General features: G+C 45.9%; 1 protein-coding gene across 2 annotated transcripts in view; it reads left to right on the forward strand.

Moving 5' to 3' along the window:
- The first annotated feature begins 2,324 nt into the window (after positions 1 to 2,324).
- The window catches only part of WDR44 (WD repeat domain 44), an 86,044-nt gene continuing 75,914 nt past the window's right edge, over positions 2,325 to 12,454 (forward strand). For both annotated transcript variants that reach the window (XM_020963417.2, XM_020963418.2), the window contains exon 1: positions 2,325 to 2,841. In XM_020963417.2, the coding sequence (XP_020819076.1) occupies positions 2,765 to 2,841 (77 nt within the window). In that variant the 5' untranslated portion in view covers positions 2,325 to 2,764. The remainder of the gene's footprint in view (positions 2,842 to 12,454) is intronic.

Below are 12,454 nucleotides of genomic sequence, written 5' to 3' on the forward strand. Positions count from 1 at the left end.
CCTTAGCTGTTTGGGGCTACAGAGGCCTCCTCTTTGCACCTATTGAATTCCTACTTATTTTTAAAAACCCAATTCAAACTCTACCTCCTAAGTGAGGCCTTTCTATGATCTCCTTGAGCAACAATGATATTTATTTGCCCAGGACCTCTCACAGCACTTTGGTTTGCAATGTTTTCATGTACTTACGTCACAGCATAGTTTTCCATGTTTCTGTCTGTCTCAGACCCCTACTAGACTATAAACACTGGGAAGGCAGGCACCCTAGCTTATCTAAACAGTGTTATCTCCCAGAACCAACAAAGACATAGGGATAGGGACAGGGATTAGATCTGTGATTTATTCATCCTGTGCAACTCCAGAGTCAAGAAACCCCTACTCTGCACCTTCTCTGCAATGTAGAGGCCTAGAAGTTGTCTGGGGGTGGGGTGGGGGCACTGAGAGGTCAAGTCACTTGTCCAGGGTCACTCAGCCAGTACGTGTTAGAAGCAAGACTTGACCCCAGATTTTGCTGGCTTGGAGCACCACCAATAATAGTTGGAATAATATTCACCATTCAGTGCTGCCTCTTACAACCAGCATAGCAGATGTTGAGTATCTGTTGAACGTTTATTGGAAGAATCCATGTGGAGCCTGGTGAAGCCTGTGCTGCAGCTGTAAGCATTTCTGAGTGTCTGAGTGCCACCAATTTTGAGTCAGGAAGGTGCACCTAGGTCAACCTCTATTCAAAGCATGAATCCCCTCTAGTGAAGGGGAAGTTATATGGTCTTTGCTGCTGGTAACCCGTGTTCCTACTTAATCCAATTAGACCAATATCGAGTGTCCAGTAGGTACAAGACACTGATGCTAGGTCCTTCAACAGGACACTCCATGTCTCAGCTCTGGGCATTTTCACTGGCTGTCCCTAACCTTTCTTTGTATTCTCAGTTTATCCAGTTCCTGGTACACAATAGACACTTAATAAATGCAGTTCCTGGGACATAGCAGACAATAAGTGTTTATTGACTGACTGATGACACAAAGACAAAAACCAAATTGTCCTTGCCCTTAAGAAGCTCACGTGATGGTCAAATACAAAGTAATTGAGAAAGACAGAGAGAGAGAGAGAATATTAACTGGCAGGATCAGGAAATACCTTAAGTTAGCATTTGAACTGTGCTTTTCTGTAAGGTATGGCTTTTTAAGAGGCAGAGGAGGGCAGAGAGGGTAATTGTAATCCATAGTTTGGGCCAGCCTTGCAAAAGCCCAGAGGCAGGATATTTCTTGGATGTACACAGCTATTCCCATGAGGTCTCCTCCATTGGGATGTGCGGTCTTTGAGGTAAAGGGCCATGTTTTTTTGTCTTACTTTGTATACCAAGCATTTAGCACAGAGGCAGGCACATAGTAAGCTCTTAGCACAGACCGGTGCTGTAGAAGTCTGAGGTGAAGGTGTAACTTCGCAGCCACAATAGCGTTAAGTATACAAGGCTTACTGACACACTGCCTCCCTCCTGATGGCTTTCTTGACCCAGTTTTTCTCTTCTCAGCATTGGCCAATATGGTGGTTAGGTAGGTAGCGGGTGAAAGTGACAGCCTTACAGGCCCATTGACTACTGAGGGCAATCTTGGGCAGTGCGCCAGTCGGCCTTAATTCAAAGTGGTGGCATCTTTGAATTGAACTGATGCAGACCCAAACTCAAGCAGTGCCAGGACTTTGCCTTAGTGTAACCGAGGAACCGTGGGGTTTATACCCCACTCTTAGGGGTACATGGCTGCCTTAGCGCCGGCCTCCACCCCTCAACATCCAGGGAGGGATCTCAAGGCATGACTTAGGGGGGCTAGCAGGCAGGGCAGGTCTCTTGGCCCCGCCCAGTGGGTGGCCTCCAGTCTGAGCCCCCAGGGCAAATTTTCCAGCTGGTTAAAAGTTTAAAGAGGATCCCCCCCTCCCCGCCCCGCCACAGCTCTTTCCCCACAGAGAGCTTTCAAACTTAAGAAAGTTATTTCTAGTTTGTCTTTTGAAGGTACGCAAGGCTCCGCCCCCCCGTGACATCTCCCTCTTGAGGGGGTACGCACTCCCTCCCGTCACGCACTCCCCCCAGAATCCTGAGTGAGCCTTTCCAACCTCCTCACACACCCCACCCCCCAGCCCCCGGCCAGCTTGGACAGGTCGGGCCCCACCCCGCCCCGCCCCCATTCTTCTCCGTTCCATTCTATCCCACCCCTCCCGCGTTCCTTCCGGTTCCACCTTGTGCCGTCATCGCGCACGCGCACTGTCCAATAGCTTCCCCGCCTCCTCGCCGCCTCCGCCTCCCCCTCCCTTCTCCCCCCGCCCAGGTCGTCCCTCGGCTGGCTCTCGAACTCTCGCGAGGCTCAGCGCCGGTCTGTATCTTGAGGGGCCCGTTCTCTCAGCCGCTGCCGCCGCTGTCCCTGCGGTAGAAGCTGGAGCCGCCGCCGCCTGCGCCCCCGCCCTCCCCCGCGGCACGGAGTCGGAGCCCGAGCCGGAGCCGCCCCCTCTTTCTCCCCGCCCCTCTCTGGGCCGGAGCCGCAGGGAGCCCTCGCGCCTCCTCGGCCGCCGCCGCCGCCCCGCCAGCCCTAGGACCGGCTGAGTCTGCCCGGCTGTCGGCCCGCAGCCGCCGGCGGCGGAGCATCCTCCCTCCCTGCCTCCGGCGGTCGCTCTGTGCCCCCTCCCCACTCCCGGCTGTCCGGGCGGCTGTCTCTCCACTGCCGGGGGCAGAAGAAGGAGGAGGAGGGACCCGCCGCCCCCCCCCCGGGGTGTGTCCCACTAATGGCGTCGGACAGCGACACAGAGGAGTTCTACGATGCCCCCGAGGACGTGCACCTGGGGGGTGCCTACCCTGCCGGGTAAGGAGGGCCCCTGACCCCAACAGTTGCCCGCCCCGTCTCTCCTCTTCCCTCTCCCCCCTGAGAGCCCCGATAGTGGACCCCTGCTGGGAGGGCCAACTGCTCCCCCGCCCGTGCCCACGGGCTCCTGAGCGAGGTTCGCTCAGGTCTTCCCCCCTCTACCTCTGGCCGCCCCGCTTCCGGGCCCGAACGGGTTAGGGGTGCGCCTTAGCTCGGGGTGTCCAGGGCTTAGCTTTAATCGCTCTAGCTTTGGCCCCGGGGGGATTGAGGTGAAGGGCTAAGGAGCCCAGAGCTTGCACTTGGCTCATCTCATCTTCGAGCGGTTAACCTGTCTTGTAAGTCCAGAGGGAACGAACTTTTTCCCATCCACTGCAGTGCACTTAAGGACAGGGATGGGAAGAAACGTTAGGGCTTTGCCTCTCCCAGAAGCTGGTAACTGATGGTCCTGTCTGTCAGGACCATGTCTTAAGCACTGCTGGGAGGCAAGGGAAATTGGCCACTAGGTTCCAACTATAGGGGAAAAGGCGATCTAAATAAAGGGGGAGACGAGATAACTATAAATGTACTCAACACCCAGCCAACTAAGAGATATAAACAAGTGCTGAGTAATCTGGTGGTTGGAGGCTCAGCCACAGCTTTGTACTCTTTCTCCTTAATTTCGCAGGATGTTTTGGTGACGGAGAATCTGTAAGAAAGATGTTGAGTAGCTCTACTGTAGTTAAATACTCACTTTTTTGAATAGGTCTTTAGCACTTGTCTCTCTTTTCTGGACCTTGGGGCTCTTTCATTGATTTCAATAACGACTTTGAAGCCCCCCAGGCTGTAGCCTAGAGAGAAAGGAAGTTCACTCCGGCCTTGGTTGTATGGGAGCAGGAGCTGTTTGGCACTGGAATTATTCAACTTTGCATGTTTATCACTTGTTGGGTAATGTCTTTCAGACTGCCTCGGTCTCTTGTATTAAGTAAATAGGAACTGTTGATTGTACGGGTACCTATTGTGCTTGTCCCGGTGTTAGATGTTGTATAAATGCCAGTTCAAATGCATTCTCCATACCTTCTGTTCAAAAACGTACTACATTTCTTCAGACACAGAAGATGTGCAGTTTTAAAATATGCAGATGGTGTGCAGCAACCAGAGCCCAAGCTACTGAAGCCCTGTCTTGGGCAGCTCCAAGGTGTACACACTTTACTCAGCCCTGAGCAATAACTCTTCCTGTTCTCTGTGTACTTACACCATTCTGAAATCGATTGGTGATAACCACTGATGTGAAGTGGTTGGGGCGGTTCATTTTGTTTAAATTCGGGGGCTGAGACAGGTGCATCAGCAGATGGAAGTGTAGGACAAACATCCTCCCTTTCTATAATCAAGGTTTTAAAAGTTTGCATTTGAAAAAATGGTTTCAGCCAGAGACCTCGACCCTTGGGATCTCTATTTAGAGTTAGAAAGGACCCCTGAGGCGTTCCAGGCCTAGTGAGTGTTTCCTGTGACAGATGAGGGACTGAGACCCACACAGGTGATGTGGCCAAGGTCAGCCAGGTAACAAGTGAGTGACCAGGTGGGATTGGACCCCAAACTCACCACCCCTTGTACTGCACCAGTCTCTCCTATTTTTGACACTCATTCTGAAGCTGCAGCAGCATCATTCTCCTTGCCCACCGTACAAAGCCATTTACTCTTGAAGTGACTGTTGGATATCTTGAAAATATTAAGTCATAGTAATGCAGTGATCTTAGGCTCCATTTTAATGAGAGGCTGATCTTCCGGAATGGGGAGGTGATGGTTCCACCACCTTCTGTCCTCCTCAGACCTCATCTGGTGATGGTATTCAATTCTGGGAGCCACATTTTAGGATTGACATGGATAAATGGGAAAGTGTCTTAGATCTGGGGAACCAGGATGGTGAAGGGCCTTCAGTCCATGGATCATTTAAAAAATCTGGGATTGTTTATCCCACAGAAGAGAAGACTGTGGAGGGGCAGGATCTCTTCGGGTTTGAAGGACTGTCACATGAAGGGTCTTCAAGCAGAGGCTGAACCAAAGTGGGGGGAGGTCCTTCTGTGCATGGGTTGGATTGAATGACCACTGAGGTCTCTTCCAACTCTCAGATTCTGTGATTCTTTGATAGTTTCCAGAACTTGTGGCTAACCAGTCGGTTCATTAACTTATCAACAAAATAAGACTGGCTAGTTTTATTCAAGATAGTGAAATAATTTCTTCCCCCTGGGACACTAACTTCTCAAGCTCTTTGATCCTCCAGTACTGGAGAAGTAAACGTCTCTTGGGACATGTCTTCCTATTTTTAACCCAAACCTGCCCTGACTTCTCATCATGTACAGTTCTATAGTTAGAGCTGCATAGTGTTGTCTGTGCGTGGAGTTCACTTCTCCTTGTTGTAGCAGTAGCAGAGAAGGGAAGGAGGCATTGGGACTCCAGGGGCTTCTCCCAAGGAATCAATCAAAAGAGCCCCCAGTACTAGGCAGGAACATTTTGTTCTCTCCTCTCCTAGATCACTAGGTAGGTGTCCTAAAGCAGAGCCTACCTGGTACTTGGTGATCAGCCTCTAGAGAACAGTAGGTTAAATGTGGGTACTTCAGCAACCATTCTGTGCTATCCATTTTGTTTGGGGATATAATTTTTAAAAAATGGAATCATTGTGAACTGAAAGTGATGGTCATTATGGACTGTCTAATTGGAGTGAAGGTCGAAGTGGATTCGGAGTTGGGTTGGAGCTTTTACGAACTCTTTTTACTTCACTTCTCTGGTTCTTAGTTCTATATCTGTTTTTTAAAAAGTGAGAGCTGAACCGGACAGTTTCCAAAATCCCTGACTTTCTGATATTATGACCTTGTTGCGTTTTTGTCTTCATATTCCCAGTGCCTAGCACATAGGAGATACTTACTGAATGGCTGTGAGAAATCAGCCCAATTCTATTACAGAAAACTTTTTTTGTCTAAAGTTAACTTCTTAAGTTTTTTCCCCACATGTAATTCTAATGTGCTGTAATTTTCTGATGAGGTTGGAGATGCTCTCTGACTTCTGAAAATGCTCAGAAGCCCAGAATCATATATGTGAGGCCAGCTATTATATCATATACTTACATGAAAACAACCCATTTTGGAAGGGAGCTTCCATTTGTGTGTGTGACATTGGAGAGTCGGTACAGACCATTAGACTGGATGCCTGAGAGCAAAACGTGGGTCAGGACCCTTTGGGCAGAGAGAACCTGAGACCTTGTTCTCAGTCTTATTCTCAACTTGTCACTGGTATTGGCAGCAAACAGCTTTTTCAGGTCCTGTGGGTATTGGATATATTGGCATTCGGTATTGTTGTCCTTTGAGGAATGTTAGGTGTACACTGAACGGAACTTCTGGGAGCCTGTTTTGAAGCACTGGTAACTTGGTAAATTTGGATCATTAGAGTCAAAGAAACTTTGGGTTGGAAGGGACCTAGGAGATCATGGACAGCCTTCTCATATCCTACATGGGGAAACTAAGCTCGCAAAAGTGTTTGCTTGCCCGATGGCTCTGGCAATAATGCCATTAATTTTGCTTTATTTTATTTTATTCAACATTCACAGGACTTAATCCTTCAGAACTCATCTTAAGCTTAGGTTCTATTGTCCACCCATATTCTTTAGACCACAGCTGTGAGATTGTCACAGTGCTCACCAGGCCTTGCCTGACCCCGCCCTGTTCTGTAATGGGGAAAATTACATTCCTGATATATGGCCTTTTCCTTCACTTCCTGAAGAGGAAATACAGGGAGAGGTGGTAGAGCCTGTACAGTTAGTTGACCATCAGCTCCAAAGTGAGGTAACAGTGAAACATGGCTGTCCTAAAAGCTAATGCAATTGGGACTTCATTAATGGAAGCAGTGTACTCAGAGAACAAGGGATATGAATAGGCCTGCCATATTCTCACTGAATAGTCTATATCTTGAGTATTGTGCAGCTATATTTTCAGAGGGCCATGAACAGACTGGAAAAAGTCCAGAGGAGCATAGGATTCTTTAAGCCTTCTGCAGCATACCCAGCAAGTGATCACTTTGGTTTGGGCCTAAATGTCTCTGGGGATGGGTAATTTCACTACTTTCTGAGAGTCAGGTCAGAAGGGGGTATATACAAGAGATGTTTCCAAGGTAGAATCAACAGGACTTGGCACCAGAAAGTGAGGATGACAGCTTGATTGTGGGCTGGAAGGGTGCTGCTGCTGCTGCTGCTGCTCATGTTCATGCTCATGCTCTTGGCAGTGTCAAAAGGGGAGAGTGTTTTCAGGGAAAGATAAATTCAGTTTCTCTGTTTATAGTACATCCAGTTTGGGATGTCCGGTAGGCAGCTGGTGATTCAAGACTGGAGGTGAAGGCTGGATAAGTAAGCTGAGAGTCATCGGTATAGAGACGACGGTTGGATCTGTGGCAGCTCTTTCCACTTTGGGGTGGCCTTCATTGTTGAGGAGTGTGTCTTTCCCTCAGCATTTGCCCTCTTGCCACTTGCACCCACTGGTTGCTCCAAGTTCTGCCTTCTGGGGCCAAGCAGAGCCAGGCTGATCCTTTTTCAGTGACAGCCATCGTGGAGGACTCTCATGGGGAGGGCACAACTAGGATCCAGGGGTGACCGGGAAAGGGAGGCAGGTTTTGACTCCGATATAGGGAAGAGCTGAGATATCCCCAAAATGGAGTCAGCTGTCTTGAGCATAGGGGGTTCTTGTTACCAGAAGTGTTCACACCGCCTGCTCAACGTCTTCGGGAAGTTGGCAAATGGTTTCTGACTGGATTAGGGCAACTCTTCAGGTCCCTGCCAGCTCCAAGAGGCCATTGTTCTAAACTGAGTGATTTTGCATCAGCTCACTTCAAACATTGACCATGTGCCTAGGTATGACTAACTTAAGCAAATGGATGCCCAGAAGCGGATTGGGGATGGGGAGTGGGAAGGTGTAGCTGTCAGGCATTTGGTTTAAATGTTCTGGGTGAGGGCCATGTTTTTGCCCTGCATTTTCAGGAGCTTGTTGTCTTTCAGGTCTTGGTTTGAGCCCTATTTCCAGCTGATTAAGTTGTATATCCTTAGAGAACCCCTGCTGCTAATTAGTATTGATTTGCAGATGCGAGGCCTGAGGCCTTTGAGCTGTAGCCTTGGGTCTGTAGAAAGGAGGGCTCTGTCACTCCCAATTTTATTCAGGGGTGGCCTGAGTTCTTTTTGATGGCCTGGGAAAAAAAAAAAGCTGGTGCCTGTGCCCCAAGGGCATTACCGCTTTTGGCTTAGCTGTCCTGAGCCCCTTGGAGGGCCTGACCAGAGCTAGCACAAAGCCTTTTTTTCGGACTGAACCTACTGGAGCCGGGGCCTAGGACTTCCTGCCCCAGCCTCGGGGGCCCGCCTGGCTACCGCTAAATTCTGCCAGGTGATCGTCCTCATTGTAGGTAGATGCTGTTTGGCCCTCCGGAGCAAAAGGTTTCTGTGTTTGCCTGGAGTTTTATTTTTAATTATTTTGGGTTTGAAAATAACCTACCATGCTTAGCTTTGAATAGCAGATGAACGTCATATCCCATTTTTTCAACATTTGGGAACTGAGGCTAAGCTAATCTTGCACAATTGTCTAGCCTGAAAGAATTAAAAACTTTAGCTGCCTTAATGGGAAATGCTGATCCTCCTGTTAGAATAGACATCTGAAGTATGTCCTTGTTCATGGAAAGTGACATTACTTTTAGTGGATTCTTTCATTGTGTGTGACTGGAGAGCTTTGAGAGAGCTTCCTTAAAGTGATGGATAAATGATCACTTAGCATCGATTTAACTTGGATTTTCATTGTGCTGCAGTGTGGTAGATAAACATTTCTAGACCTTATTTTGCCTTGTCTCAACCATGTAATGCATCCTTCTGAACTGAAGGAAAAATCAGCATAATAGAGTAAATATAGCCTTCTTTAATTGTAAATGGACCATGGAGGTTTAGGCAAGTGACTTCACTGTAGTAACAGAGTCAAATGTCAATTTCCATTCTCTTATTTTCACATTCTAAATGTATTTAGCCATTACCTAGTTCTTGGGCACATACTTCATTTCTAGCTTTTTGTTATTAAAAATCACACCCTTGGAATCTTTTTATATTCTTGCTATCATTAAAACTCCCTGGGGCAATGACCTAGTTGTATGATTTCAGGGTCAAAGGGTATAAACAATTTGTTAGCTTCAGTTGCCTAGTTGCACATTGTTTTCCTAAGTGGTTGGATTAATTCATAGGTCCGAAGTGGTAGGGAACTATTGGTGAATTAGTGTGCCTTTCTTCACAAAGCCTCTCCAACATGGAATTTCCCTTCCTCTCCATCTTTTTTTTTGGGGGGGGTGAAGCAATCGGAGTTAAGTGACTTGCCCAGGGTCACACAGCCAGTGAGTGTTAAGTGCCTAAGGGTGGATTTGAATTCAGGTCTTCTGACTCCAAGGCCAGAGCTCTAGTCACTGCACCACTTAGCTGCCCTGCCCCCCATCTTTTTTGATGGGCATCAAGGTACCTGAGTTTTTGTTTTGTAGTTCTCTCATTAAGTTTGGTTTTTGTTGTTTTTTTTAAGCACTCTTCAGATGATTGCCGATTATATTTCTTCTTTTGAAAAAGTGGTTATTCTTACCCTTTGATCATTTCTGTGTTGAAGAATTTTGGTTCTTGGATGAAGAGGAGTTGGACTTAGATACAACAGCTTACTCAGCAATCTTGGTAGGAGTCCTTTTCTCTCATCAGGCCCCTGGAGCTACTTTTTCAATCTTTGCTCAAAACTGAAAAGGCCGAAAACCATTATGATGACCTCTGATCAAATATCCCCTCTCATGTTGGCCCCCACTCAGGATATGTTTATCCTCATTACTGTGTCTTCAGTCTGATTCTGCTAAAGCTCTCTAGACCCTCATGGCATTTCCCTGGAAACTGGAGCTTCTGCTTGACGGGGCCAACAACTCTTAGAGGTATTCACCTGCTTCTCTTCTCCATATTGAAAAAACATAGCCCATTGCTCATACCAGCATTCATTACACCAGGAACATGGCCCTCTCTACTACCTTTCAAGTTCAAGGGGATGAGCATTTAAGGAATAGGGTGAAGGTTTTAGATGGTCAGTCACCTCCTTGTGAACCTGGGGATTTCATGAGACCTAATAATCAATGACTTGATGATCCAGTTTGAAATAGCAGTAATTTGCATACTTAGAGAAAATATGTTTGTCTTTGCATCAATTCATTCTAAATTGGTGAAGTATTTAGCAGTTGACAAAAAGAATAGGCAAATTATTTCATGTCAGAATAAACAGGAAAAGGAAGATGAAGATTTAATTTGATCTATAACTCAGTATTACTTCACATTCAATTTTTGGTCTTTAAAACTGCACTGTGGAGTTTGAAATCAATATTAGATCATTAAAAATAGTTTAACAATTTAAGTGCATTCGTTTTGTTACAATTTTCAGAACATAGATTTATTTCGTTAACATTTATTTTAGTGAAATACATGTTGGTTAAATAATTATTATTTGGTGGCTGTTTGTTGGAATACAGCACAGCAAAAAAAAAAATCCCCTGATTCTCCTTGTCTGTTAATTACATCGGAGGCAGTGCATCCATCAGTGACAACCATTTTTAATTAGTTTAGGTAAATAATACAGCACTACATCAGAGAAGTGGATGAGATTGCTTTTTCATCTGCAAAAAGTCAAAACTACTGCTTCTTTAAAACCTGGGGGCATATGCTTCTTTAAACCAAAATTTACTTAAACTTCAAGCTAAAAAGATAGGAAGCAGCTTGTCCTTTGGGAGACAGATTTTGGTGGCCTTTGAATGTTTTACATGGTGCTTTTTCCCCTGCAGCCTCCTTTTCCCAGATAAGGAAACTGAGGCTTAGAGACACCGTGAATTAACTAAAGTTATGTTTGGGGAAGGGAAGGGAAGAAGTATTTATGAAGCGCCTTCTACGTGCCAGAGGCTGTGCTAAGTGCTTGTAAATATCTTGTTTGATCCTCACAACAACTCCTGATGAGGTAGGTGTTATTATTATCCTCATTTTGGAGTTGGGGAAACTGAAGCAGATTGAGGTTAAATGACTTGTCTAAGGTCATACAACTAGTACATGTCTGAAACTGTATTGGAACTCAGGCTTTCCTGATTCCAAGCCTGGCGCCCTGTCTACTGCACCACCCAGCTCCCTAGGTTACATACGCAGTAAGTGGATTCAATCAAGTCTTCCTGCCTAAGTGTTTTGAGTCCTGATGTAAATTATAATTTAAATTGATACACTTTAAATCTAGGGTAAGCTGTGGTCAAATTCTGCTTATAGTTCTTATTTTAATTATACAGATAAGCTTATGAACTATACTTTTGCTCCCTCTCATAGTCTTAGTCTTAATCATGAAGGGCTCACACCCAGTCATCTTGTAGAGTGAAGTAAAGTATGACATCCTTGGAAGCTTTGGATACCTTTTGTGGGAGACAGCCTGCTTTTACCCATATTGGTGGCCGTACTCTAATCTTAATAGAATGTGCCACTTTAATACTAATTGAATTGTCTGCATTTTCTATAAACTGCACATCAGCTTTCTAGGGAACCCATCATAGAGCTTCTTGCTATATCCAAACTTACTTTTCAGAAGCAGGCATCTTAGTTATCAAGTATCGGGGAAAGGGATGGGTGATATTTTTGGCAAGAATCTTAAATGCCATTTGTAAACATAACATTCTTGTGTTCTCTTCCATTTAACTTGGACCCTAAAAGTCTCTATTGAAACAAGGGGATTTTTTTTATAGTAGCAAAGAACTGGATACAAAGACTAGAGGCCTGTTTATTGGGGAATGGGTAAACAGATGAACATGGGTGCTGTAAGAAGCGACAAACATCATCAGTCCAGAAAAGCGTGGGAAGATGTTGGTGAACTGATGCAAAGTGAATTAGGCAGATCAACAAAGATAATGTACACAGTGACTACTCCACTGTAATTAGAAAAAACAACATCAGAACCACCGAACCTAAATAGTGAGATTATAATGATGAAGCTTGGCCCCAAAGAAAAGATATGAAAAGATGCCTCTTCCCCATTCCCTTCCCTTCTTGGCAAAGGTGAGGGGACCACAGGTGTGCAGCACTGCCTGTAACAGAGGGCCCCCCCCTTTCCTCTTTAGTATAAGGAATGGCTGTTTTGGAGGAGGCAGGGGAAGGATACAATGGGAAATGAGGGTGACTAAAAAAATAAAAAAATTAGACTAAAAATTTATTTAAAAAAAAAAAAACCAAAACCATAATAACAACAGGGAGACCTAAGGAATTGTCCTTCTCCTTAAAGGTTTTGCCTGTAACAAGTGTAAAATTGTCTGTGCAAGCAATGAAGTCCATATTTTTATGCCGGTCTCTCCCTTTGTTTTGTTAAAGTGGTAGGTTGTGCATTTTACCCATCCTCCAGCTGCCTTCTCCTCCCTGTAACAAGTTTAACTGCTATTGCCCCCCAAGACGTTCCTTGGCTCTTGCTCACAATCATGAGCTAGATTAGTTATCAAAAAGCTGGATCTCTTTCTGGAAAAGCTTGGGGTCATTAAAGAAGCATCGAAGTTCCCTGAAGGCTAACCCACCAGCTTCTCTTCTGGTTCAGGGGCA

Source organism: Phascolarctos cinereus, unplaced genomic scaffold (assembly GCF_003287225.1).
Source record: "Phascolarctos cinereus isolate Bilbo 61053 unplaced genomic scaffold, phaCin_HiC Scaffold_8;HRSCAF=390, whole genome shotgun sequence".
Lineage (NCBI taxonomy): Eukaryota > Metazoa > Chordata > Mammalia > Diprotodontia > Phascolarctidae > Phascolarctos > Phascolarctos cinereus.